Source organism: Cheilinus undulatus, linkage group 16 (assembly GCF_018320785.1).
Source record: "Cheilinus undulatus linkage group 16, ASM1832078v1, whole genome shotgun sequence".
Taxonomy (NCBI): domain Eukaryota; kingdom Metazoa; phylum Chordata; class Actinopteri; order Labriformes; family Labridae; genus Cheilinus; species Cheilinus undulatus.
Window position 1 is genome coordinate 44,788,458 of NC_054880.1, and position 26,588 is coordinate 44,815,045.

Consider the following 26,588-nt stretch of genomic DNA (forward strand, 5'->3'; position numbering starts at 1 on the left):
GTGCATGGACATAGCGGTCCCTGTGTTTAATTTGAATTAGTCAAGTGTGTTCATGGATGTTTGCATTTATATATTTTGTCAATACAATAAGGAAAAAATAAACAAAGAGACATTTGCGAAGACTCTTCGTCTCTTATTTTCATTGTTTTTACAGGTTTATACACATAAACAGACCTGATCTGTCACCATAGTTAGACAGGCGTGTTTGTCTCTGTTCAGTGTCAGTGACACACACTTTAGATGTAGACTTTTTCAGTTTGCATTTAAAACCATCTCGTTGATGACTCTACCACCCGTGTATGCTGCATGTTGTGTGCAGGTTGCATTGGATTTTTCTGATGTGCACAACTACAGACTTAATCTCCTTAAACATTCAGTGTCTAAAATATGAATTAAATTTGTCTTCTTTATTTCTCTCCTCTTCCACACAGCTGGCCAGAAAGCTAATGAGGACCAGAAAAGGTTGACCGTCCACTACACAACCTCTCAGCACTACCAGGAGAATGTCTTCATCGAGGGCAGCAGGCCACAGTACCTGGAGGACCTGCATACGGAGGCCCAGGAAGGCCTCAAGATCCTACAGCAGGAAGGCAAGACTGAGCAAGACAACTGTGCTATTTTCAGAGGGTGAAAACCCTGCAAAATAAGGCCCATAGTGTTTAAAGACTGGCTGATTGATTTACCTCCTTATTTCAAACTGTAAATGACAACTTAAAGGTCACTTATTATGCAACATACACTTGAAGGCTTTTCTAACAAAAATATGTCCACAATCCCCCCAACAATAAGACCCCCCCCACCCCTCTTTCTCCACCTTTCAGAAAATGTGTGCTGAAACAAGCCATTCTCAGATTTTCCCCTCATGATGTCATGTGGGGAGTTGGCCCCACCCCCAGGTTTGTTTGGCCCTCCACTCTTGGTAGAAAATTCCGTCCTTCTCTCCTAATCTGAGAGGAGGGGCAGGAGAGCCACATCCATTTCCGGAGAGGGGCGGAGTCAGGGGCGGAGTCAGACAGCTCAGTAACATTTAAAGCCACAGACACAGAAACAGCTTGTTCTGAGCAGGGCTGAAACAGAGGACTTTTAAGACATGCAGAAATCCAAAACTGGAGTGTTTTTACCTTTACAAGCTTTCCAGTGTTGGCTGCCAAGAAGCATCCCCACAGCATGATGCTGCCACCACTGTGCTCCACAGTGGGGATGGTGTGTTTCTGGTTATGAGCAGTGTTTGGCGTCTTGTCTGAGGCTCAAAAATTTCCATTTTGGTCTCATCAAACCACTTGACCATGGAGTCTGGAACTTTATTCAAGACTGAATCTGAGTTTTCTTCAACAGTGTCTTTCTCTTTGCCACTCTCCCATAAAGCTCTGACTGGTGAACAGTTGTTGTCTGCAGAGTCTCTCCATCTCAGCTGCTGAAGCTTGGAGCTCCTTCAGAGTAGTCATAGGTGTCTTGGTGTCCTCTCTCACTAGTCTCCTTCTTGCATGCCCACTCAGTTTGTGAGGACGGTCTGATCTAGGCAGATTTACACATGTGCCAGATTCCTTCATTTCTTCATGATGATTTATCTGAACTCTGGGGGATGTTCAGAAGCTTGTATCCATCTCCTGACTTGTACTTTTCAATAACCTTCTCTCTGAGTTGCTTGGAGTGTCCTTTTGTTCTCATGGTGTAATGGTAGTCAGGAATATTAAAAAGGGGGTAAATACTTTCAATAGGCCCTGCAGCTGAAGCATAGCCATAATAAAATCTGTATGTGGATGCTGATGTTTGGAGTTTGGGTGAATTTTTTTTCTGTTTTCCCTCTGCCTGCTTCACACAGAACACAAGAATGGAGTAAACTTTCCTGACAATGAGAGCATTGCTGTAAGTGTCTTGAAAGCTCTGTGGATCATTTTCCCTTCACTTCCTGCACGCTGAGATGCCACCTAACTAAACACTGTTGTGTATTTGTGCATGTGTGTGTCTGCTGCAGTCTACAGACACTCTGCGCCCGGAACAGGATATCAGCTCCAAGGACGGAGGTTTCTCTCTGGAGTCGAGATCCACCGCAGGGAGCACTGATACCACAGTAACCTCTGCTGTGTCGACAAGGCCTGTGCTCACCCGCCAAGGTAAACACTGAGCAGGCCTGTCTGTTTGTGTGTGTTTAGAGAAGGAGGACGCCTATGTATCTCCATATCTCAGGTGAAATAGTAGCTAAACATAGAGCTTGTGTCAGCGCATCAGTTCAAGCTTTTCCAGAAATTCACCGCTTTAAAAGAGTCGTAGTCGGGTGCTGATTTAGCATGCACATCTCATTCCCTGCTGCTCAGAGCCTCTGCAGCTATGGTTTGATATCAGAGGAGAAACTTGACACACATACAGACACACACACACACACACAACTGAGGCTTTTTTCGTTTTCTCAAAAGTTCTAAGCATCTGATGATAGCGCTGTGGCTGCCTCTGCACATCACAGCTGGGAGGTAGAGAATACGTGTGCACAGAGGATGTGTAATTGATATTCTGATCCATATTTCAGACATCCATTTTTAAAATCCTTTAGAGAAACAAATTCCCAAGCATGCTTGCTGGGTATTAATGCATTTGTTCATTGCACATTGTTCACTGTAAAGAAGGGCTATTCATAAAAAACAACACTGACAGCAACAGGGAGACGACGCAGATCCAACTAATGTTGGAATTTTGTGTCCTGCAGAGGTGGAAGGTACCTAATAACATCTACTCAAGTTATTGTAACTGTGTAGTTTTTTAGGCACTTTTTGAGTACATTTTAACCAGCAATTTGAAATCTACTCAACCCAAAACAGCAAAAACCAGAGTGTTGATATATGAGTGTTGAATATTTCTGTGTTGCTTTTACCTCCAGAAGTGTAATTTTAACTCCATTCTGAGTGAGATGGTCTGTGTTGATCCACCAGTGTTGGTTCAACTCTGTAGAGAGTAAATAGATCTAAACTCCGCCCACTGCAGTCTCAAATCTGTGGGGATGTGTGGGCAGAGTTCCCCATCATGCTCTTGTGCAGAGTGTTTACATGTGTTTTATAGGTGTTCATTTGTGTTTGGATGTCGTGGATCATACTCTGAACCCTGCTGGGGTTCTTTTAGTTAAGTCTTCAGGTGGATTGTGAATGTTCTTGATGTGAGACACATTTGCACCATGGGTGAAGTTATCCACAGAGTTAGAGTTACTGCATGTGACTTTACATGACCCCAAAGGACACACAGTGCATATTCTTCCTCAGTATGAAATGCCTTGCTATGAAGTTGACTCTGCTTTGTTAAGCCAGAGGAACCCAACCTAACTACAGATTTTCAAGAGTCTGTGCAGCTCTGTCATACCATAAAATATCCAACACTTTCAGGAGTGTACTTCAACCATATTTTGTTTAGACCAGTGGTTCTCAACCTAGGGGTCAGGACCCCCTTGGGGGTCATGAGATGCCTTCCAAAAAATAATATTTCTAAATCATTTCAAATTGTATATTTTACCCACTTTTGGAAAAATCTATGCAGTAAATTAGTTAAATGTAAGGTAAAACATGGTCATTTTGGGATATTTACACTCTAATGAAAGTCATTTTAAAAAATTCCTTAAGATATAAGTCTGCACATGAATACTCTTGAATATGCACGACTGTGTCCAACTATGCTTTAACCAAACTCAGATAAAGTGGGGGTCCCTGGTCTCTGGCACCTTCATTTTGGGAGTTGCGTGCTGAAAAAGTTTGAGAACCCCTGGTTTAGACCAAAATAGACACTTTTAAATTCTATATGAGTTAACTTTACACTGTTAATTCTGCAGTGTATAACTTTATTATAGAGGTGTGTCTTTACCTGAACAGCCTGGTTGGAGATCTTTTCTCCTGTTCTTTTCAATAAGGAAATATATTTTTTCAGTACACTCCTCAGTAGTTACTCAGTACTTAAACTTTAAATTAAATGCATTAACTTTAACTTGAGCAGATTTAGAGACCACTATCTTTACTTTCACTTTAGTAGATTTTAACCTGAGTAACTGTACTTTTACTAGAGTACATTAGTCGTGCACTTTTCAACCTCGTTTTTTGTAAATGTAAAACTTTACAAGGATGTAAATGTATGACTTTATAAACTTGAAATTCTGTAATTTATGAATTCAAAATTGACCATTTGTAAACTTGAAAATTGCATTTTGTTATCATTAATTTGAGAGTTTTTAACCAAAAGTGTTGAGTTTAGTTTATCATAAAAATATATGACTTTATACTGTTGTTTTCAACTGGTGGGTGGGGACATAAAAGTGGGTCATGTAGCTGTTTCCAGTGGGTTGCAAATGGGTGCCTTGGAATAAAAAGTGGCAAAAAGCCCATGGCACATGGAAGCCCTTAGCTGGCATACATCCAAATATTTAGTTTTAATTTTCTCAAGACTTCAACTTATCTATCTCCTTTTCTCAGGATGTCAAAGCTGGCATTCCCAAGATATCAAAGTAATTCCTTGTGAAATTGCCAAATTTCCATGCTCTCCATGTTGGGAAACGAGTTAAATATAAGAAACATGAAGCCCTTCAGTAACGATGCACTTTTAAAATCTTAATGTTTGGTCCTGTCTTTTTGCTCTATTATGTTTTTTTTTTTACATCCAAGGTGCAAACGTCAAGAAATTTAAGCCACTGAAAATGTTTAAAATATGGGTCACAGTTTCCTATAGGGAGATGGTGATGGGTCTTGATGTTCAACCAGCTGAGAACCACTGACTTAATAAACACAAAGGTTTTTTATATTTTTGCCATGAACATTTTTGGATCCTTTTTTTTAGATTTTTTAGAGTGGCCCTAATATGCCGCCTTAGTTCTCACATTCAGCGTATTCAAAAGAAGACTGTCTTCTTTTTTCTCAGGTTCTACATTCAAGCCTCTGAACCCAGTGAAACGATTGGACAGGAGCAGGAAGAGGAGCCGGAGGACCACCATCATGGGCATTCCTAACCAGGTCCAGAAAGAACTTGGTATGTCTTTGCCATTATCCTGTAGACATCATCTATCCTCGGTGGTAAACATGTTAGTTACAGTGATCTTCCCTCTTCCCAGCATTGCACAGAACCTCCACCTTCCAGCAACTTGTTTCCACTCAGCCCCTTAATCATGACGGACAGGTCAGAACCAGCCAATCGGGCATTCTGATTATTCCCACGGTTGATGGAGGAACTCCAGTTGCAAACAAGGAGGGAGCGAGGGTGCATCTTTCAGAGCTAGAGGTAAAGGGGTGCTTACAAGGAACGCACTAATTCAGTTAAAAATTCTCAAGTTTTAAAGACTTATAATGGTCCTCTCTCCTTTCTGAAGCATGCTGCATCCAGAGATGAACAGCTTCTGACGAAGCACCTCCAGGCGATGAATCAAAACCAGCAGCCCTTCAATCACCAGGGCTTCGGCCCCACCTCAAATCTGAGACCTAAGTCCCTTGCAGTACCTGGCATGACCACTTCATGCACCTTCTCTTCTGCATCAATGCTTAGCTTTCTTCAGGAACCCCAGGTAGGAATAAAAACTTCGTTCATGAAACCTCAGTCTTAAGCATCATAACTATTTAAGTCCTCATCACTTCTCTGTTGTACTTCTGTCTTTCTCTCAGGGCCCGGTGATGTCAGTTTCTCCTCAGGCAACCTACTTGTCCACGATCATCCCAAATGCAGTCTTGCCAGCATCGGTTGAAGTCATCGAGATCGACCGCAGCAGCAGCCGGACACGTGGCAGCAGTATGAACCACAGCGGCAGCGTCCGCGCTGTAAGCAAAAGTAGCCTGGCATCAGGAGATTCATCAGTCAGCCCTTTGTTGTCCAGAAGATCAGCCGGTGATGGATCCCAGGCAGACACTTTTCACAACAACTCCAAACTTATGCCCACTTCAGATTCAGGGTCAAACTGGAGCGAGCCCCAGTCCTCAAAGACGATTATTTCACACTCCTCTCCCGGATCCTCTAAGGGTAGCACACATAGCGCTCACTCACAGAGAGCGACCCCAAATGGGCAAGAAACCCAGGAAGAGCGTTCCGGTGGGGACAATGACCTTGCCAGCCTCCGTAGCTCAGTTAGCATGAGCAGCAGTAGAAGTGAAAGTGTTTTTACAGGTCAAGGATGCGAGTCTGGTGTTCCAGGGTTGGCAACACCAGGAGAGGATGGAAAAACCAAGCAGAATTTCGCTCGGAGTTTGTCTGTTATGAAGACAAAGCAACCTCCTGCACCTCCGAGGAGGACAAACTCTTTGCATGGTAACAGGATCAGGAGCAACTCCAGGGTTCTGGTAGAGAGCAAAGAACTTAATGAATCTGTGTCTGGAAAGTTGGCAAATGATACAGAAAACACTGTAGTGAAGGACAAGAGCAGTTCAGTTGCTCAGGATACCACTAAGAATCCTGTGTCAAACTCTACTGGGCCCATCTCCTGTGAGGCTTCTACCAGTCCCTTGAGCCCCTCACAGACCACAGAAAAGGCAACAGAGCCCAAGTCGGAATGCACCAACTCATCTCCACAGAAAACTCCCTCTGAAGGAGGGAAATTTGAACGCACCATGTCCCCTTCCAGTGGGTACTCAAGTCAGAGTGGCACACCAACACTGTCCCCAAAAGGGATCTCTCCAACCTCCCCCGAAAAGCAGAAGAAGATACCAGTCAAACCAGACAGATCAGTGTCCCGGGCCTCATCCTCAGCAGCCTCTCCTTCCTCCTCTCTAACCTCTCTCTCTTCCGGTACATCCGAGTCTGTCCATCCACATGTTTCCACATGTAGCCCCAGTCCCCCTCCGCAGGGATCTTCCCCTAATGCTGCTGCAAAAGAGCACATGCCAAAACACAGTCCTTCATCTTTAGGGGCTGAAGTCAGAGAGCTGTTAAACATCCCACCACCTCCTAAAGTCCAAGCACCATGCTCTCCTCCTCCAGAGACGTGGGTCCACAACAGACGCTCCTTTGAGCTCCTGTGTGGGCCTTGCCCCGATGCCGGCAAAGGAGCCCAGAAACCAGCAGAGGTACCGGACAGCACAGTCAAGCAAGCAGGAACGCAGACTGAAGCCATCGAAGAGATCAAAGTTTTAGATGAAAAACAATCAACTGTGGACAAATCTGCCTCAGTGCTGCAAGAGGATACCGCCAAGCCAGAGGCGGTGCCAGAAAAAGCCCCTGCTCACAAGGAGCTGGAGAACAGGGAGTCTGCAGACAGTCAAGACAGAACAGAGGCAGTGACAGACACTCAGAAACAAGAACAGAGCAGTAACCCTGAAGTCAAGCTTTCTGAGAGTCAAGAGACTCCAAAGAAGGAGCCCCCTCCTGTCATGAAGAAACCCGTGACAGTACTGCACAGAGAAGATCTGAAGGAGCCCTTCGTGGATAGGCAGCAAAATCAGATAAGCAGCAGTGCAACAAAAGAAGCTGTACCTGTTAAGAACAGTACAGTCCCATCACTGGATGAGGTTTCTGTTTTAGCTGATAAGAGTGAGAATGAGACAGAAAGAGAGGTCCCACCAATGCAGACTCTTTCTGTAGAAGTCCCCAAAATCAGTAGGACCTCACCACCTCCTACCCCTCCCCCAGCATACCACCCCACACCCCCTCTATCAAGAAAAACCCCTACATCGTCAGTATCTACGCCACCTGATGATCTAGAGAGGGTTCAGGAAGAGAGCCATGTTGCAGAGTCTTGCTGGCCACCCCCTCCACCTCCTATGGAAGGAGACTCTGTCTTTGACGGAGGAGATGAGGTGGACTTTCCTCCACCTCCTCCACCCTTTGTGACAGAGAGCATGCCAAAAGTGATGGACAGTGATATGGCGGAGCTGGATCTCTCAGAGGGACCCACAGAGGAAGTGGAAGAGACGACTGAGGATGCAAGTGAAGCTGGGATTTCTGTCCGTGAAGAAACTCCTGATGTGTCTCAAGCAGTCAAACCAGAGGTTGATGTACAGGTTTTAGAAGCCAACTCCTGTGATGAGATTGCTTGCAGGCTGGAGCAGAATGCTTTGCCGGTTTCAGACGACACCCAGCCACTTGCACCAGTGGATGCACCTATTTCACAACCTGTCACGAAAGAAGAGAACTCAGTGTCCGTCTCTGCTTTAGCTCCTTCAAGTACCGCTCTGATGCTAGAGTCTATGGAGACTGAAAATCCGCCTCCCTCTGAGCCTCCTGTAGCCCCCCCACTACCAGCAGAGAATTTAGCCCATGGCGTTAACTTCAGAAGGCAGCACAGTGTAGCAAATCGAGACACCAGGAGCAAGGAGCTCCTTTCTCGCCACAAAAGCGCACCCATTCCCAAAGAGGATGCTAACATACCCCTGGTTACTCCCTCACTGCTTCAGATGGTTCGTCTTAGATCCGTTAACGTGGCTGAGGACCCGGTAAAAGCTCCATCAGAGGACAAACCAACAAACCAAGAAGCTCCAGCTCTTGAGAATAGCACAGTCTTAACCCCGGGACCTCAAAACATTCCACAGAAGCCGATCCGCAAGTCACTGTCGCTAAAATCTCCCCCAAAGACAGTCAAAACATCTTCCGTGACACTTACCACCCCTTCCATGCGCTTACAGGAAGCCATACGCATGAAAACTGCTGCTATGTCCTCCAGGGATTGTGTCACGTCTCGACTGGGAGTGAGGTCAGCTGCCTACAGTTTTGTCGGCGAGCAGAAATCACCTGAAGGACATGACGTGCACAAGTCGCCAGCCAATACCGCCAGCTTCATCTTCTCCAGGAGCACAAAGAAGGTTGTCATAGAGCCCGCGTCTGCTTCCTGCCCAGAAGTTCAGGCGAGTCTGAAGCAGAGCTTGGCAGCTGAGCTTCTGCAGCTGACTGACCAATCAAAGACTGCCGGCTTCTCCAACGGTGGGGTGAAGTCTGATAAAGTACCCCCACCTGTAGCTAAGAAACCAGCCCATGGGAGTGCATATCCTTCACAAAATCTTCCTGCTTATTCAGCAAAGATGGACTTAAGTGTTGGAGGAAATGGAGCCATAGGAGTACAGAATGTGAGTGGAATAACATACCCTGAGACAAGTAAGATCAGCATTTCTATTTGTAAGCATGCTTTTCTGCCATCACATCTGCCTCATTAGTGTGGTTAGGTTAGACCAGGGGTGTCAAACTCAGTCACAGCAGGGGCCGGATTCTGACTTTGGGTCTAACCTGAGGGCCTAACAGGGTCAATATTTAACCATTAGATATCACCTTCGTTTTCACCAGAAATGAATTATGGGGGGAAAAAAACATTTTTTGATATTAAAGAGTCAACATGATGAGTCTAAAGGCTCAAAATCTGAGAGGAAAAAGTCAAACTTACTGGTACAAAAGGTAAAAACACTACTTTAAAAGTCAAAATAATGTATTTAAAAGGCAAGAATATGAGATAGAAAGTTGAAATCATGATTTTTGATGGTGAAAGTATGAGATAAAAGTCAAAATCACAAGTTTAAAAGGTCAACTATGGGATCAAATTCAAAATTGTGAGTTTTAAAGGTCAAAAAATGAGATAAAATTACAAATGACAGATTTTCTCAGTCAAAACAATAAGATACAATTCTAAATTATTTGTTTAAAAGGTCAAAATAAGGTTTAAAAGTCAAAGTTAGGAGTTGAAAATGTCCAAATGTGAGAAAAAAGTCAAAATCATAAGTTTAAAAGGTCAGAATATGAGATATAATTCCAAATCACGAGTTTTCTTGTCCAAAACAATGAGATTCAATTCTTAATCATTAGTTTTAAAGGTTGAAATAAGATGAAACTTAGGAGTTGAAAATGTCAAAAGTGAGAAAAAAAGCCAAAATCACGAGTTTAAAAGGTCAGAATATGAGATATAATTCAAAATCATGAGTTTTGAAAGTCGAAATATTGCTCAGAATTTTAAATTGTCAATCTGAAAGGTCAAAATATCAGAGAAAAAGTCAAAATTATGGGATGAAAAGGTCATAATATGAGATATAAAGTTAAAACAATAACTTTGGGTCATAATTGTGAGATCCAACATTGAAAATATGAAATGAAAACAAATTTCTTTTACATGTTTCTGACTTTTAATCAAATAATTTCTACTCTTTACTATTTATAGTTATTATGACTTGTCGGGGATATTTGAAATCATCAAGGTTAAGTTCACCTTTTTGTACTGGAGGAAATCTGCAGACCTCATACTGCTGGGCTGTGTATAACTGTGCCACGGGCCAAATTTGGCCCCCGGGCCTTGAGTTTGACACCCCTGGGTTAGCGTGCCTGCTGAGTGTGGAGACTGGATAATGCTACGTCAGTAACTGCATGTATCAAAGTAGCATGAAAAAGCAGAATGCAAATTTCATCATTACCACGATCTTGAACAACAAAGCAGTTTAATACTGCCTTAAAGTGCAGACTTTTGTTCTGCATAACTGCACACTCAAGCTTAAAAACTCAGCCAGTCAAACGTGCAAGCATGTCCTTCAATCATCTTTAACCTGAAGCTCATGATCATGCGTCTGTGAGTGAATTTGATTAGGACAGAATACCCATTACATGTTCCCCCTTTAACTGTATTACACTGATTAATGTCCGTCCTCTTGTCTTCCTCTCTCAGCTACACGAGTGACAGCAGACACAATTGAAACACTGTTCTGAGCGATTTTGGAGATGACTGACGACGGCTCACGGAAAGACTTCAAGCAAGTCAAGGACAACTCAAAACCGGACGTTACAAAGGGACAGACTTCAAGAGTGTTGTGTGTTTGGTCTTCTCCAAAAGCCTTAGCCTCTTACGGCCTTCCTTCGTATTTATGCAAAAAAAAAAAGTGTTGCTCTGAGTTTCTTATGAAAGCTTTATTCTGGAGTATTTTTCTAAACTAGTTCTCTTATCGAGGCCCCTCAGGGTGAAAGGCTGGACAATGGCAGAACTGTAAATATTTGTCTAGTGTGATATCGCCTCCCTGAGGTAGAAATGGGTAGTGCTCACTGCAGCTCAACAGAGATTCGTCTCACAACATTTCTGTACAAAGGTTTTCCATCTGTTAGTCTTTCCCTCTGTTATAATAGAATGAATTTACGTCACTATTTCGTCACTTTTATGCTTCAAGATCTAAACAGGATTAATCTCACTCAGCTTTTCACTGCAGGGGTTGAAATGTGGCCCTGGTATGTAGAGTTTGAGAAAAGGGATGCTGCATAATCCCAGTAATGTTTGTTTTATAGGACCGAGGCACTTTTGTCACGCTGGGTTGGCACAGAGACATTAAGATTTACTTATCAGATAAGAGCGACTGCTTTAATGCCATGATGCTTTTACACAGTCCATTCAGGTTTAATAAAGAGTCTGACAGGTACTCAGAGACCTTTTAGGACATTAATTTCTGCGTTGTTTCTCTTAAAGCACTGTCCGTCATCCCTTCCCACCAACCAGCAGTCTAGTTCAAATGAGAAACACTTTTAGGACCATGGGAGTGAAAAATGGCCCTAGTAGACTCAGGGCCAATCCCTTTTCTACCCCTTTGTCTACCCCTTCCTCTTCAAGGGGTAGGGGTCAAAACCTTCCCCTAGAAGGGTGGTTCTCAATGTGGGGGTCGGGACGCAGAGAGGGGTTCGCCAGATGCCTTAAAAAAATTAGATTTTTTTTTAATGATTTCAAATTGTATATTTGATCATTTCTATGAAAATATATGCATAAAGTTGGTTTAATGTAAAATAAAATAGTCATTTGGTGAGATTTATGCTGGAATTAAAGTAATGTTTAAAAATCTGCTGGGCCCCTGACAAACCAGAGACTGGGCCCTCCCATTCTTTGAGTTCTAATGTTGAAAGTATTCACTTGTGCCATCTTTTCAACCACTTTTTCCCACCAGTTTTTGCCACATTAAACTCATTTCTAATACCTGACACGTCAGATGGATTTGTTTCACACATCCATCTGGAAAACCACCCCTACACAGCGTTTGGGAAAGGGCAGAGCCTTTGAAAAAAAAACTCAGAGGGTGATTGGATGAATGTTCTGTCAGTCACATCTTTACAGGCCAATCAGAGCAAAAAAATATGTGTCGTAGCCCCTACCGACAAGTAAACTCCATAGAGAACTGCATAACACGAACCATGGCAACTGTAGACATGTCAGCACACCACTTTTGTGGTTTTTGAAAAGAAAACAACTCTCTGCTGTTCTTTGTTCTTCTTTTAATGAGGAAATGTCGTGAAGTTCTGATAAAACTGGCGCTTTAGCAGCATCCATGCTAGTGTCTCCCACCATATCTGCACCAGTCTCTTGTTACTGCTTGCTTGAGAGGCATCTGGCTGCAGCCCTCGAGCAAACCTCTACGCAGGGGCGTTCGGCTGGAGACCTCTATGGTGGGGCGTAACCTTTGCGCTGGGGCGTGATGTATATTGCCCGAGCCGACGGACCTCTACGCTGGGGCGTGACGTATATTGCACGTGACGAAATTTCAGCTCTATCCGCTTGCCGACAGGCTTACCCCAATTTTAATGCCTAAATCTAACCAGTCGGATTTAAACGCCTAAACCGAACCAGTCGGGTTTTAATAGCGTAGGCCCATACGCTGGGGCTTATGGGGCTTAAAAATATTTCCTCTTTCCACCCTTTCGTTGCCTCTGTTGACCCAGTATTGCCACGATTAACCCCTTTTTTATACCAATTTTAACCACATTCACTGTTATGCCCTTCTTTGTCAGTTCAAACCATTTCTGCCACTTTCTACTTTTTTCTGCCTCAGTTAACCTATAATTGCCAGTTTAGACCAATTTTACCCAGTTTTTAAATCCCATTTCACCACCTTTTTCACCAAATTCTTCCACTTTTAAGCCAATATTGCCACTGTTAACCATTTTTGCCACTTTTATCTAAATTTCACCACTTTTAACCCATTTTTATGCTGTTAAAGAAAAGGGGTTTGGATCTATAAGATGGCTTTATACTATGGCACAAATTAATTTAGAAAAGATTTTTGTTGCTTTGATGAGAGTCATTATTCGGGAATAAAATAAACTATAGATTTCATAGTGTAACATATAATGACTCCTTCAGCTCCCAGTAACACTGGGCCCCAGAAAGCACCCCGCCCCCCCTGAATGGGCAGCCTTGTCTGCACATGACTGCGTTCAAACCACCTTCAGGTTCAGCTGCATTGAGTTCACATAAACAAAACACCCTCATCAAACGTAGTACGGTCAATAAAGTTTGGTCCATCTCGTTAATACTGGAGGTCTCTTGTGTTAATTTTCTCCATACATTCATACAGTTAATAGCCCTGGTGTACACGTGTAGAATAAACTCCCATTCCTAGTAGCTAAAGAGATATGTGTGAAACACAACTGTCGTATTTTCTATAATATTTGTAAATGCTGAAAATATTTATATCTCTGCGCCTCCTTGGTGGTCTGTTGTGCCATTTTGCAAGTGAACGCAGTGCATGGTGGGAAATTCATCACAGCCCTCAGTTTCAGTCGTTGATTCAAGAGAGAACTGGGATCCACGCTGAGGGGTAGAAGTGGGATTGGCCCTCAGTGTGAAAGCAGTGTTTATGTTAAATGCTCTGTATCTAAACCTTTGACCCCTGACCCTTTTGTTGTGGAAAACCAAGCTCAGTACTTTTTGCACAAAATGCTTTACCCCAGCAGAATCATTGGCGAGTGAATTTTACAGACTCTGTCACGGGTCAAAAATCTACATCTTGATAATTATAAAGAATTATGTACAGTTATTACTTCTATAAATAAAATTTAAGTGTATTAAAAATGTTTTTTGTTTTTTTTTACATTTTACATTTAAAGGATCTCTCATTTTACACATGCATATTTAATTTTCCAGACCACTTACTCCAGGTAGCTTTTATTTTAGTCATGAATTATTTCATTATATGACATTTATGATCGGATATTCTTTCTATACAACGCTTCCTTGAGTTCAACCTTTCTATGTGTGACAGTACAAGATCAGACTTCTACAAACATCTGATTGCTGATACACAGAACCCCAGTCTTAGTCCTTATGTTTGCAGATTAGACATTAAGGCAAACAACACAGTTTGATTACAACCCAGAAGAGAAACATGAAGTCCCTTTTCAATCACCTGAGAATCCTCCAGGAACAGACGGCAGGTACTGAACCATCAGAGAAAGATAACTTCCATTCTTTAAGTGCATCGTCTCTTCTGCAGAAACGAGCCATGATTAGTTACAAGACACTTAATTTTCTACATTTTGAAAGTAATGGGAGGGAATTTATGTAAGCCATCAAAGTAAGAGAGTTTTGGCATCAATGTCCCATTGTTCTTCACAAAGACATCCAGGTGAAGGCTGACCACTGTTGCCATGACGATTTGTGGATGAGAATTTTGTGGCCGGCAGGAGCAGCATCAGTGGTGAATGTAAAGGGCGGGTGTCTAGCTGATGTTGCCTCCTTTAAGTGTTTTACATGTGATCTGTCCAAGTTTGGTCATCAGCTGGCTGTCCTTCCACTGAGCCACACACTCGTCTGAAATCTTCAGGTCCACCTGAGGAGACGAACGTAAAACAGTCATCGGTTACAGCTGGTTTCATTCAGGCTTTCCAGTTTTTAGTGGGAAACAACAAAGAGGCTTCATGAGTATAATCTGTCCTCGTCTGAAACGGCTGTGCCAAGTCTGACAATGGAGCGGACCAATCAGTGTTATCTGAGGAGAAAAAGCCACATGTAGACAGGACGGCCCACAGAACTGTCTGAGTCCCTAAAAATCAGAGAGAAGTGTCCCTCCCCATCGTGATGTTAACTAATTTTTGACACTTTTAACACCTTTTCACTATTTCAGTCGGCCATTTCTGCAACATTTTTTGCCACTTTTAACCTATTTTTGATCCTTTCTGCCACATTTTAACCCATTACACTACTTTGCCAGGTTAATTTTGCTCTATTTTTGAGACTTTTAATCCAATTTTTGATACTTTTTGCCCCTTTAACCCAATTTTTGCCATTCTTTTACCTCCTTTAAACCTCTTTTCCTGCATATTAATCCCCTTTGTGCAACTCCTTAAACCATTTTGCCAGTAGTTTCTTCTAATTAACCATTTTGTATAACTTTTTTTTGTAAAATTTCTGTCACTTTCAACCCACTTTTGATACTTTCAACCCTTTAAACCAATTTTTGCAATGCTTTTTCCCCTTCTTGCATGTTTTATCCCCTTTGTGCCTCTCTTTTATCCATTTTTGCCACTTTTAACCCATTTTCTAAACTTTCCCCCCCTTTTATTATTATTTTTCTACATTTTAACCTATTTTCTCCACTGTTTCTGCCAATTTTGTCCCTTTGTGCAACTCCATGACCCATTTTGATGCTCATCAGCCTTTTGCTGCTGTCTTACTCCATTTCATCATATTTGCTGGCCATTTTTGCAACAATTCTACAAGTCTTTATCAATCAAAAAAAGGAGTCATGTGCATGTGTGGATGGGCTTATGCATGCTTGGTCAACCCACAGAGGAAATTATAATGCCACTGTTCCATTAGAAGAAGTTTTGTTACAGTGTTGAACAGTAAACCCTCAATGATACACACCTGTAGTTTCTCCCACACCTTCTTCTTTGGGTTGAGTCTGTCGTCTGGTTTGCCCGTCTCATATCCCTCTACAAAGACCCGTTCTCCTGGAGATGACCCCTCTGGAGGGTCCAGAGGCTCCACCCTCCTCGGCTCCCCCTCACTACCAAACAAAAGAGAAATGACGACAGATGAACAGAGAAAAACAACCCGAGTCATGTCCACTTCAAAAACACAACTGACACTCACATGGAGGCACACAGCAGCATGGCTTGAGACTCAATCCCTCTCATCTTCTGAGGTTTCAGATTACACAGAACCAACACCATCCTGTCCTGCAAGTCCTCCTGGGATATGTAGGCTACCAGTCCACTCACTACGGTCCTGGGTTCAGGCTCGCCCACGTCGATCTTCTCCAGGTACAGCGAATCAGCGTCTGGATGCTGTATAAAGCCATGGGGACGAACAGCTTTAATACAGGCTGAATATCTGCATATCTAAGGGTAATTCTTCAATGAACCTCTGATCAGACATTAAACGATGATCTGGTGTCTCACCTTCTCCACACTGATGATCTTGCCCACCCTGATGTCCAGTCTGGAAGGAGCCAGCTCATCATCATCTCCTCCTCCTCCTCCTCCTCCTGCCTTGGCACCCTTTACTGCTCCTTCTGATTATGCAAATAAACACGAGTACTATATCAGACCGGTCACGCCGCTGTATTTGGATTAAAATAATTAAAATGGCATGAGAGAGGAAGACTGTCTCAGGATGACGGGGAAATACTGACTCGTCTTTGACTGGCTGGGGTACGCAGAGTTGGTGAGTTTCTTGAGCTCAGGGGACTCAAACTTCTTTCTGATTGGCTCCAGCAGCTCGTTCAGTGCTGCTTCGACTGACGCCTTCAAGTCTCCTGGATGGATGGCCTGACAGTGTCAAAGATAAGACCAAGCACAACAGGACATTTAGAGCTTTTTTCAACAGGGATTTACTTTAAGACTGGCCTTTATCTAAATAAACCAGATAAACCTCACCTCCTCAGAAAAGTCCTTCTCCACCTCCTCAAATGCAGCGTAGATTTTATCTCCACCAAACTTGGCGTCTCTTTTGATGCAGAACTCTGAAACACATTATCAATAATCAATTCTTTCTATAGATTAAATGTTAAAAGCAGCAGTCACCAAGTACATTTGTATAACAAAAACATAACAAACATGAATATTTTGGTCTGGTAATAATATTATTGTTTCAGTATTTCTATTTTTTTTTTTTTTTTTTCAAAATGCAGGAACTATGTAGGCATTATCAGTGAGATCTATCCCTTTTATCTATAATGCAGCAGGACACAAGGAGACAGGTCTGCCCACAGGATTGGCTGAACCTCTGAAAATCCCAGAGAAGTGTCCCTCCCCAATTTGTGATTTAGCACCAATTGTAACTAATTTTTAACACTTTTTAACCCCTTTTCACTACTTTTTCAATATTTTTTGCCACTCAAACCCCACTTTTGCCACTTTTAAACCAATTTTTGCCCATTTTGCCACACTTAAACTAGGGCTGCAACGATTTGTCGACATAATCGTTTTTGTCGACTATAAAAGATCTTTTAGATCTTTTGCATTTAGTTACTGAGCCCTTTGTGCCTCAGGCACGAGGATTAATTCCAGTAGCCTACTTATAATGTTGGTGCCGTACGTTAATCAGTCGGAAAACCATCTTTGATAGTTGTTAGGGTAACGGTTTTTCAGTAACGCTATTCAGTGTGCAATTTACTTTAGTTATCAGTTCAGTACTTTTATATTAGAGGAAAAACAAACCTTGACGATGTAGCAACTTGACATGTCATGTCAATTTGCTAAACCATTAAGTTTTCACAGGTGTGCATGCATAAGAAGGCAAGGTAAAACGGGGATCCAAAATAGTATGCCAAATAGCCATGATTAGTCGACTACTCAGAAAATAAAAAAAATAAATTAAATAAAATAATCTCCAGATTAGTCGACATAAAAAATAATCATTTGTTGCAGCCCTAACTTAAACCCCTTTACGCTACTTTGTCAAGCTAATTTTACTTTATTTTCAAGACTTTTAATCCCATTTTTGATACTTTTTTGCCATTCTTTAACCCCTTAAAAACCTGCATGTTTTATCCTCTCCCTGCCTCTTTTTATCTATTTTTGTCCCTTTTCTTCTATTTAGCCACTTTTCTCCCCTTTTCATTACTTTTTGCACCTTATTTGCCATTTTCAACCCATTTTTAAACCTTTTTCCCTCTTCTACCAATTTCTGCCACATTTAAACTTCTTTTCAGCACATTTGCTGCATGTTTTATCCCCTTTGTGCCTCTCTTTATCCATTTTTGCCCCTTTTTATCCCCTTTCATTACTTTTTTTGCACCATTTTTACCACTTTAAACCCATTTGATATTTTTTGCCATTCTTTGGCACCTTTTAAACCACTTTTCCTGCATGTTTTATCCCTTTTGTGCTATTCTTTAATCAATTTTTGCCACTTTTAACCCATTTTTAAAACCTTTTGCCCTGTTTTTTGCCACATTTTATGCTCTTGTCACCACTTTTTCTGCCATTATTGTCCCTTTGTGCCACTCCATGACCAATTTTGACGCTTATTAGCCTTTCTCCACTGTGTTACCCCTTTCACCTCTTTTTCTGGCAATTTTTGCAACATTTCTGCCAGTCTTAACCAATTCTTTTAAAACATTTACTAATAATGGCTGACAAGAGAGTTTCTGTAAAAACAGATCAAATGTTAAGTCTTTATAAAAATATTTAATTAATTGTTTATGGGATTGATTTAACAACTGCTGACATTGAAAGCCTAAAGATACTCTTAAAACAGAACATCTTTTTCTCCTTTTCTGAATCTAATGGTCTTTTGGGGGCCGGACAGGAAGCTTTGGAGGCCCTGATATGGCCCTCGGACCACCAGTTGATGATCAGTGGTTTGGAGGAAATGTTTGTGGCAAAGACATAGGAAATTCAAGAGACAATTCCCACCTCCACGCAGAGGGAAGAGGACGTATTTGACGAAGGAAAGGACTCCGTTGTTCTGGATGTTGCCTGGCTCACAGAAAGCCTTCTTCAGCTTCTTCTTGACGTCCTCTTTGGAGTCCAGCAAATCGATCTTTGACTCCTGAAGGCAAAATCAGTTAGGGCTTATCCTGAACACTGCAACCATTTATTTACTACCTTTTAATGTGACATACTTCTTCTGAGGAGCTCATTTTGGCCCCCGTCAGTCCAGGAACCATGGGGTTCATCAGGTGGGCCCGCTTCGCATAACCGAGGGACGGCAAGTACTGGAAGGAGTTAAAGGCTGCTGTTAAAGTTTATATTACACAGACATGTCATTCTGAAAACCATTACAGAATCACTGTGTGTAAATATTTATTATTAATGACTGGTTTAGAATTATAATTGTAACAGGAAGAAAGGGGATGAACTGTTAGAATGCATGCAGCATTAAAATAAACACATAAAGATGGAGGGAGAAGGCACCTTTTCTGCAAGAGTGAAAATCTTCCTCTGATCAACTCCTCCAAACTGGGCGTCTACCTTCAGGTACTCCTCATCCAGAGCCTGGTGACCAAAAAAAATCACGTTAATGACAGTAACAATGGCAGCTAACTTCATCACTAACGGTTCTGAGGAGAATCGGACATCAATTCTTATTGCTATTTAAAACTTATCCTGGGACAGCACTGTTACCTGTAGCCCAGGGTAGAGCAGACCACTCAGCAGAGGATGCTCCACTTGTTTGACAACCTCAGCTCCAGCCTTCTTGGCATCATGCTCAGTGACCATGGAGGACAGACGGTACACATCCAGCGTGTACTCTCTGACAGAAATGACAAAAACAAATGTAAGCCGTTGGTTTAGCTGTGAGCTAAATATATATTAGGTCAATTGTAAGGTTTAGGCAACGTCAGCACAACTGACCTGCTGAGCTGGTAGTCTGTTCCTTTGACAAACTTGAGTTTTTCCAGAGGCACGCCAATGCTCTCCAACATGGCCTTAATGACCTGTTCATAGTACTTCACCCTGAGCTCCAGCAGCTCCCAGGGGGCCTTCATGTTGTCTAAGTAGGCATGCAAGTCTGCAAACAGTATGGTGACCTAAAGAGGAGAGTAAAGAGCAAAAGCATGCCTTTAAGTAGGATGCAGAGACTAAGCAGAACTCCTTCACATCAGACAAAATGCTTAGAATAATCAGAGGTGGAAAGTAACTATGTTACACTTAAGGAGGCCTTACACCTAACAACTTTTCATGCAATGTCAAAGTCTCAGATAAAATTATGAAGTCGGAGTAAAATCCCAAGAGTCTTTCTAAAATTGCAGCTCGCTCCCGTTGTCTCAGTCGTCAGGTGTAAGATGGTCATAAGACTCAATTTTAGCCATTTTGAGGCGGTCTTTCTTCAGTCCTGGTGGTCGTAAGTCTTTAGTCTAGTCTAATGCAATTTGTGTTGTCCACAACCAATGGGAGCCGGTGTTGTGCATAAGCACATTACTTCACTTCATTCTTCAAAATATGAACGAGATTGTAGATCAATCTAGAGCCGGTGAATGTCTGCTCAGAACTCAAGAGATTTTTCAGAAAAAACAAAACAAAAAAAGCGTTTCTGCTCAGAGCTGCAGACAGATCTCTGCTCCTGTGTGTTTGTCTGTCAATTCATTCCAGGTTGACATGGCAGGAACAGTAAACCACCACTGGGATTTTCAAAGTAAAAGCCCGATCAGTTTGTTTCCGCTGTGAGACGACTCGCATTTTCATACAGTGCTTTTGTTCTTAAGTGTTTCCAGGATAGTTCCTCTGTTGTTGCAGTAACATGCGAAGTTCCTTCAGTGTTTAACTTTTCTTTTGTCTCTACTCGATGTAAATCATTTAAAAACGTAAAAGTAGAAGATATTAACTCAAATGTGATCTCCATCTCCTTCTACATCTTGTTCTTTGCCCAAAATCGTTTCGAGTTTCCACCAAATGCATGATGGGGAATGATCTCAAAAGGAATCCTATTCTAGTCTTGTAGTTAGTGACCGCCAGTCTTTGCAAAATCTCAGTCTGAGACTAAAAACTAGGCGAGCTGCTGGCAAATCATCTTTAGATGTGAGAGGGTCTCGGGTGTCAGTCTTTTTAGAGTCTTTTAAAGGTCTTAGGAAAGTCCTCTGGTGTAAGGCCGGCCTTAGTCTGGCTTTTTTTGTACTTGTGCTTGTTTAAGTAGTTTTAAAACCAGTGATTTTACTTTTACTTAAGTATTTTTTGGGGGAAGTATTTTTAAAAGCATCAAGAACTGAGTAAATAAATAAACAATAAAAGTCATGAAAAGAAAGTTTGAGCTTTCTGTCAACGACACGAAACCGGCCAGTAGTTTAACTTTTGATCATCTAACTGTTGGTAGCATGTAGAAAGAGAGAGGGTTTGCAATTTACACCCAATATTTTGAAATGAGAAACCCAAAGTCAAGAAATAAACTGTTTACATTTGCTCTTTAAAAACAGGAAGGCAAAACACTAAGAAAAAATTACCCTGGCATTGGCCCCTTTAGGCAGTTCAATACACAACAGAGAGTCTAAATTTCACTTTCAGTCTAAATGCTTCATTCAAACTGCCTGAAACAGTCAAGACCAGCATTTTTTTCTGTTTAACAGCTATAAGAAATTGGGTTGTTTCTTGGTCCTGTGTCTCTTATTGCAAAATAAAAATTATTTGGCTGTAAAATACACAGACTTAAGAGAATGACTCCAAATTACAACCAAAAACAACTGTTGTTATTAAAGAGGCGTGCCTTTCCCTCAGCAACCTGGAGACTCATACTCTCATGTTGTTACTGCATATTAAGGAAAGATCACACTATACTGCAGTGGTTCTCAACCTTTTCAGCCCGCGACACCCAAAATAAAGGTGCCAGAGACCGGGGACCCCCACTGAACCTGAAGGTGGTTGAACACAACCATGCACAATAAGGAATAGTCATGTGCAGACAAGGCCGTCCATAAAGGGGGATAAAGGGGCGAGTGTTCTGGTGCCCAGCCAAACTGGGGGACCATGGGGGTCAGTAAAACCATGGTCCATTGTAAAGTTAAGCGATGATATCCATATTTCATATTTAAAATGTTTTTAAAATTCCTACGATGGGTTAATATTGGCAAAAAATGGTGGAAAAGGTGGTGAAATTGTATTTTAAAAGTACCAGAAATGGTTTAGAAGTAACAAAAATTAGATAAAAATGGCAAAAATGAGATAAAGTGGCAAAAATTGGTGTAAATAGTGGTAAAAATGAGTCAGACTGTGGCTAAAATTGCATTTATCTGGCAAAAATGGGTTAACTGAGAAAGAGAATATAGGCAGATACTGGCAGAAATTGGTTAAACTGGCAAAAATGTGCATATCAAATGGTAAAATGGGGTTAAAATGGGAAGAACTGGAATAAAAGGGGTTAGTAGTGGCAATAATGGGTCAACGGAGACAACATTAAGCTTAAGTGGCAAGATTTGATTTAGAAGTGGCAAAAACAGAATGAAAAAAGTGGTGGAAAGACTTTAAAACTGACAAAAATAGGTGTTAAATGGTAAAAATGTGTTAAAACTGGTGGGAAAAAATGATGAAAAGGGGTAACAATTTTGACAAAATTGTTGTAAAATGGCAACAGTGTAATTTTAAAAGTATTAGTATAAGTATTAGTAAAGTAAAAGTATACCCCCTCTCAGTGTCTCGCAACCCCAAAGGGGGTCCCGACCCCAAGGTTGAGAACCACTGCTTTATTGTACCTTGAGTAAACTTTAAAAGAAATATCTTTTACTTTTAACCAAGTAGATTTATAGACCAGTGATTTTACGCCTACAGGAATGATTTTTAGCCAGTGTAACTACTTTTATTTAGCACAGCAAGTTTGTTCTCTTCCCACCTCTGAGTATAATCTACCTACCTCACATCCAGCTTTGAGGAAGTCCGCTATCTTGGACATGGGGACAAAGTAAGCGACGTGGGGCTTGCCGGTGGTCGCTGTTCCCCAGTACACCCTCAGCTCTCTCTCCTGCAGGACCTGCTTCACCTTCTCCTCTCCAAGAACCTCCTGAAAAAACACACATAATACACACATTAGACGACTGAAGAGTGAACGGCTTTTACATCGTGGACTGTCAGCTTGTTTGTGAGCATATTTCACCTGAAGGTTCCTGGTAATGAGATGGAACTTCTCATCTGGACTTAGCTGGTCTGCCATGATGCAGGGAGATCTCACTAGACAGATAGAAATTTAACATTGTTAAGCTCTGATGTTAGTTTAAAACCACTATTCTCTCAGCAGAAATGCTCTGTTGTGAGCAAGCAGTCAGAAACCACATTTGTGATTTCATTAAAAAGTTCAAAGGCAGCTAAGTTTGCTCCTATACAGATGAGGATTAAATTATTAGGCCCTGTGAAAATTTCTGTTTTTAACAGTAGTTCTTAAGTGAGGTTAAACAGAGCAAAGAATTTTCATCACAGCTTTTCCAAACATCCTCGTTTTATTTTGGATTCTCATACTATTTTTCTTTGGACACAGAAATACAATTATTTCACAAAAAAAAAAAAAAAATACAAGGGTCAAAGTTATAAAAGTTGCCAAAGCTGTGTTTATTTTTTGCCTGCAGCCTGCAGCTCATTCTTCTTTGGTGAAGCTCTCCAGCTCCTCCAGATTTGATGAAACTTTGTCTTCAGTTCATCCCACAGATTTTCAATGGGATTCAAGTCAGGACTTTGTGGAAGCCAGTCAGTAAAGTTCACTTTTGTCTTCTTGAGGCAGTTCTTCACCAGAAGCAACGCATGGTTTGGGTTGTGTTTCATGTTAGAAGACAAAGCGACGACCCAGACCCAGTCTTGTTGCTGACTGCTTGAGGTTTTCTTTCTAAATCTCCACATCTCCTTCTTTCTTCATGGGTCCTTCCACCTGGACAAGGTTTCCAGTTCCAGACTCACTGAAGCATCCTCACAGCATAATCCTCCCACCACCATGTTTCACTGTGGTGACGGTGTTCTTTGGGTGATACGCCTCTGCCTTCTTTCTCCAAACATCACCAACGTCTCTGTGGTCAAAGAGCTCTAGTTTAGTTTCATCTGACCAAAGGACACGCTTCCAGTGTTCATGATCCTTCTCCAGGTTGTCCTTAGCAGACTTCACGTTGGCTTGAAGGGGTCTCTTCTACAGAAATGGGGTCTTTCTTGGTCCATTCCTGTGCAGGACTTTAGTGGTGGTCTACTTTGAGACTACAGTTCCTGACTTGGCTAAGGAATTCCCTAGAGCAGTGATCATCAACTAGCAGCCTGGGGGCCAAATCAGGCCCCCCCAAAGCTTCCTGTCTGGCCCCTGAAAGATCATTAAATTCAGAAAAGGAGGAAAAGAAGATGTTGTGGTTTTAAGAGTATCATTTGGCTTTAAATGTCTGCAGCTATTAAATCAATCCCACAAACAGTTAACACTGATATAGTTTTAGAATGACTTAACATTCGATCTGTTTTTACAGGAATGTACTTTCAGTCATACTTATATATTTAAAAAGAGGTAAGGCTGGCAGAAGTGTTACAAAAATAATGGGTGATAATTAGTAAAATGGGTTGTGAAGTGGCACAAAGGGACCAAAATTGGTGAAAAAAAAATTATGAAAACTGGACTAGAGGGGCAAAAGTAACAAAAATGGGTTAAAAGTGTCAAAATTGTGCAAAAAAAAAAAGAAAAGGGGTTGAGCAGTGGCAAAAATGGATATCAGTGGATAAAACATGCAGGAAAATGGGTTAAGAGGGGTTAAAATCTTGCTAAAATTAGTGAAAGAGGAAAAAAGTGGCAAATGGTATTAAAATGGGTTAAAAGTGGAAAAAATAGTGAAAAGAATTAATGACAAGGGGTTAAAAAGTGGAAAATAGAAGAAAAGTGGCAAAAATGGATAAAAGAGTGACACAAAGAGGATAAAACATGCAGAAAAATGGTTTAAAATGGGCTCAAGAATTGAAAAAAAAAGAGTTAAAGAGGCAAAAAATATCAAAAATGGGTTAAAATTGCCAAAAACAGCAGAAATGGATGTGCAAAGTTGCAAAAGGGGTTAAAAAGTGGCAAAAACGTGCAGGAAAGGTGGTTTAAGAGAGGTTAAAATCTTGCAAAAGTTGGTGAAAGAGGAAAAAATGGGCAGAAAGTATCAAAAAGGGTTAAAAGTGTCAAAAATGGGGGATAGATAGGGATAGATCTCACTGGTAATGACTAAAATTGTCCTGCGTTTTGAAAGAAAAAACAAGTTCTGCTGCAATAATATTTAAATCAGACCAAAATATTTATTTGATTTTTGTGTCTTTCAAAGTCCGGCCCCCAGGGTCTCTGCTGAGAATAAATCTGGCCCTTGTGCAGATGTACTTGATGACCCCTGCCCTAGAGGCTTGTCAGTTGTTCTGGGGTCTTTAGACACATCTCTCACTAGTTTTCTTTCCAGAGTCTTTAAAATCTCTTCCTCCCTCTGCCAGGCTTGTTCTGACTGTGTGGCTCTCTTTGAATTTCTTGATTTTACTTCTCACTCCAGTTCTTGACTCCTGGAAACGCTCTGATAACTTTGTAGATCCTTCTTTTCTCAATCTAAACTGGTTTCATTTGGTTTTGGCATGGCGCCTTCACAAGTGACAGCTAAAACTCTTTATGGGGCTTTTATACTGGGTGTAAACTGGGAAATCACTGCTGTGTTGTGTTTGGAAAATCTGTGTTAAAAACTCTCCACTCTAGCAGCACTGAGAAAATACTGGAGGAAAAACAGAAATTTCACAGGGGGGTTAATAATTTAGCCCTCATCTGTAAGTAGTGGCTTTTTAAGCACAGTGTCTATTAAACAGTACCTGACATGTAATACATGGCTGAGCCTGACACCAGGAACAGTGACGTAGACGTTTACCTGGCCTAAAGTAAGTGTTTTCATAGCTTTATATGCTGTTATACTGCCGTCTAGTGTAAGAATCTTAACAAGAATGTCTTTATTTAAAACTCTATGTCGGAGCTTCGTTAACACAAAGATCATATCCAAGCTATCTTCTTCTACGTCCGCTGTTAATGAATGAATCAGTCAGCCCGGCTAAGGAGCTAGTTAGCAACAAACCATGTGCAGCTAACGTTACCCAGCTCTGGGGATGTTTCTGCTTCAATTTCAGCTTTCAGAGCAGATATTTCAGTGTTCAGGGAAAAATATCAGTCCAACACAAAGATGTAGAGTAAGGCCTGCGGACTTACCTCTAAACCTGCCTTCTTACAGTGAGTCGTGTGTGAGAAAAGCCGGCTGGGTGGACCTGTCAGTGTGTTGCATCAGCAGTAGCACCAGCTCTGTCATCGATTCACACAAGACTCAGGCGAAAGCAATCGAGTGCAGAGCGTATGGTTCAGACCATTCACGTCAGGGGTGTCAAACCCAGGGCCCGGGGGCCAAATCCGGCCCGTGGTACAGTTATACCCGCAAGATCGTATCATATTTTTATCATAACTAGCCCACCAGTCTGAGGTCTGCAGATTTCCTCCGGTATAAAAATGTAAATTTAACCTTGATTATTTAAAAAAGTGTTAAAATAATTAGATAAAAAGTCAGGAATGTGGAAAAAGAAATTAGCATGTGTTTGCATTATATAGCTTCAATTTTACATCTCACTATAACTTCGTAAACTTATGATTTTATATTTTTATTTAATATTTTGACCTTTAATTCATAATTTTGATTTTTTTATCCAGCATTTTACCCTTTATATTCAGTTTTAAAGTTTAGTTTTAAATTTTCAGTCATATTTTGACCATTTAAATTAATGATTTTGAATTTTATCTCACATTTTTACCTTTAAGAGTCACAATTTAAAATTTTAACTCATATTTTGATCTGTAAAACTCGTGATTTTGACAACTTATCTCATGTTTTGACCTTTAAAACTCACAAACTTATGATTCAGACTTTTATTTCATATTTTGACATTCTATATTCATTTTTTTTATCATATTTTGACCTTTAAAACTCTTGATTTTGACCTTTATCTCATATTTTGACCATTTAAACTCAATGTCTCGAATTTATCAAATA

General features: G+C 41.3%; 2 protein-coding genes across 3 annotated transcripts in view; one reads left to right on the forward strand and one right to left on the reverse strand.

Moving 5' to 3' along the window:
• kiaa1522 (KIAA1522 ortholog) overlaps positions 1-13,712 on the forward strand; it is a 91,088-nt gene extending 77,376 nt beyond the window's left edge. The window contains exons 3-10 of one of the 2 annotated variants that reach the window (XM_041809121.1): positions 432-590; positions 1,823-1,866; positions 1,976-2,114; positions 4,885-4,992; positions 5,075-5,241; positions 5,330-5,521; positions 5,619-9,030; positions 10,577-13,712. In XM_041809121.1, the coding sequence (XP_041665055.1) occupies positions 432-590; positions 1,823-1,866; positions 1,976-2,114; positions 4,885-4,992; positions 5,075-5,241; positions 5,330-5,521; positions 5,619-9,030; positions 10,577-10,617 (4,262 nt within the window). In that variant the 3' untranslated portion in view covers positions 10,618-13,712. The remainder of the gene's footprint in view (positions 1-431; positions 591-1,822; positions 1,867-1,975; positions 2,115-4,884; positions 4,993-5,074; positions 5,242-5,329; positions 5,522-5,618; positions 9,031-10,576) is intronic. The other variant, XM_041809122.1, reaches the window with a different exon arrangement.
• Positions 13,713-13,814: 102 nt separating this feature from the next.
• On the reverse strand, positions 13,815-25,858 carry yars1 (tyrosyl-tRNA synthetase 1). Its single transcript, XM_041809177.1, has 14 exons — positions 25,760-25,858; positions 22,688-22,761; positions 22,448-22,594; positions 19,465-19,640; positions 19,234-19,363; positions 19,024-19,104; positions 18,732-18,824; positions 18,523-18,658; positions 16,540-16,625; positions 16,296-16,431; positions 16,063-16,175; positions 15,755-15,948; positions 15,527-15,668; positions 13,815-14,489 (listed from the first exon to the last, which is right to left on the reverse strand). Exons 2-14 carry the CDS (start codon positions 22,742-22,744, stop codon positions 14,379-14,381), a joined length of 1,602 nt encoding a protein of 533 aa, XP_041665111.1. The 5' UTR covers positions 22,745-22,761; positions 25,760-25,858; the 3' UTR covers positions 13,815-14,378.
• Between the last annotated feature and the right edge of the window lie 730 nt (positions 25,859-26,588).

Coding starts and splice junctions, on each gene's coding strand:
- yars1 (XM_041809177.1), bottom strand. CDS start 22,744: ATGGCAGACCAGCTAAGTCCAGATGAGAAGTTCCATCTCATTACCAGG. Junction 19,105..19,233: donor TGCTCTACCCTGGGCTACAG/GTAACAGTGCTG, acceptor TTTGGTCACCAG/GCTCTGGATGAGGAGTACCT. Junction 16,432..16,539: donor AGAAGGACTTTTCTGAGGAG/GTGAGGTTTATC, acceptor TGACACTGTCAG/GCCATCCATCCAGGAGACTT.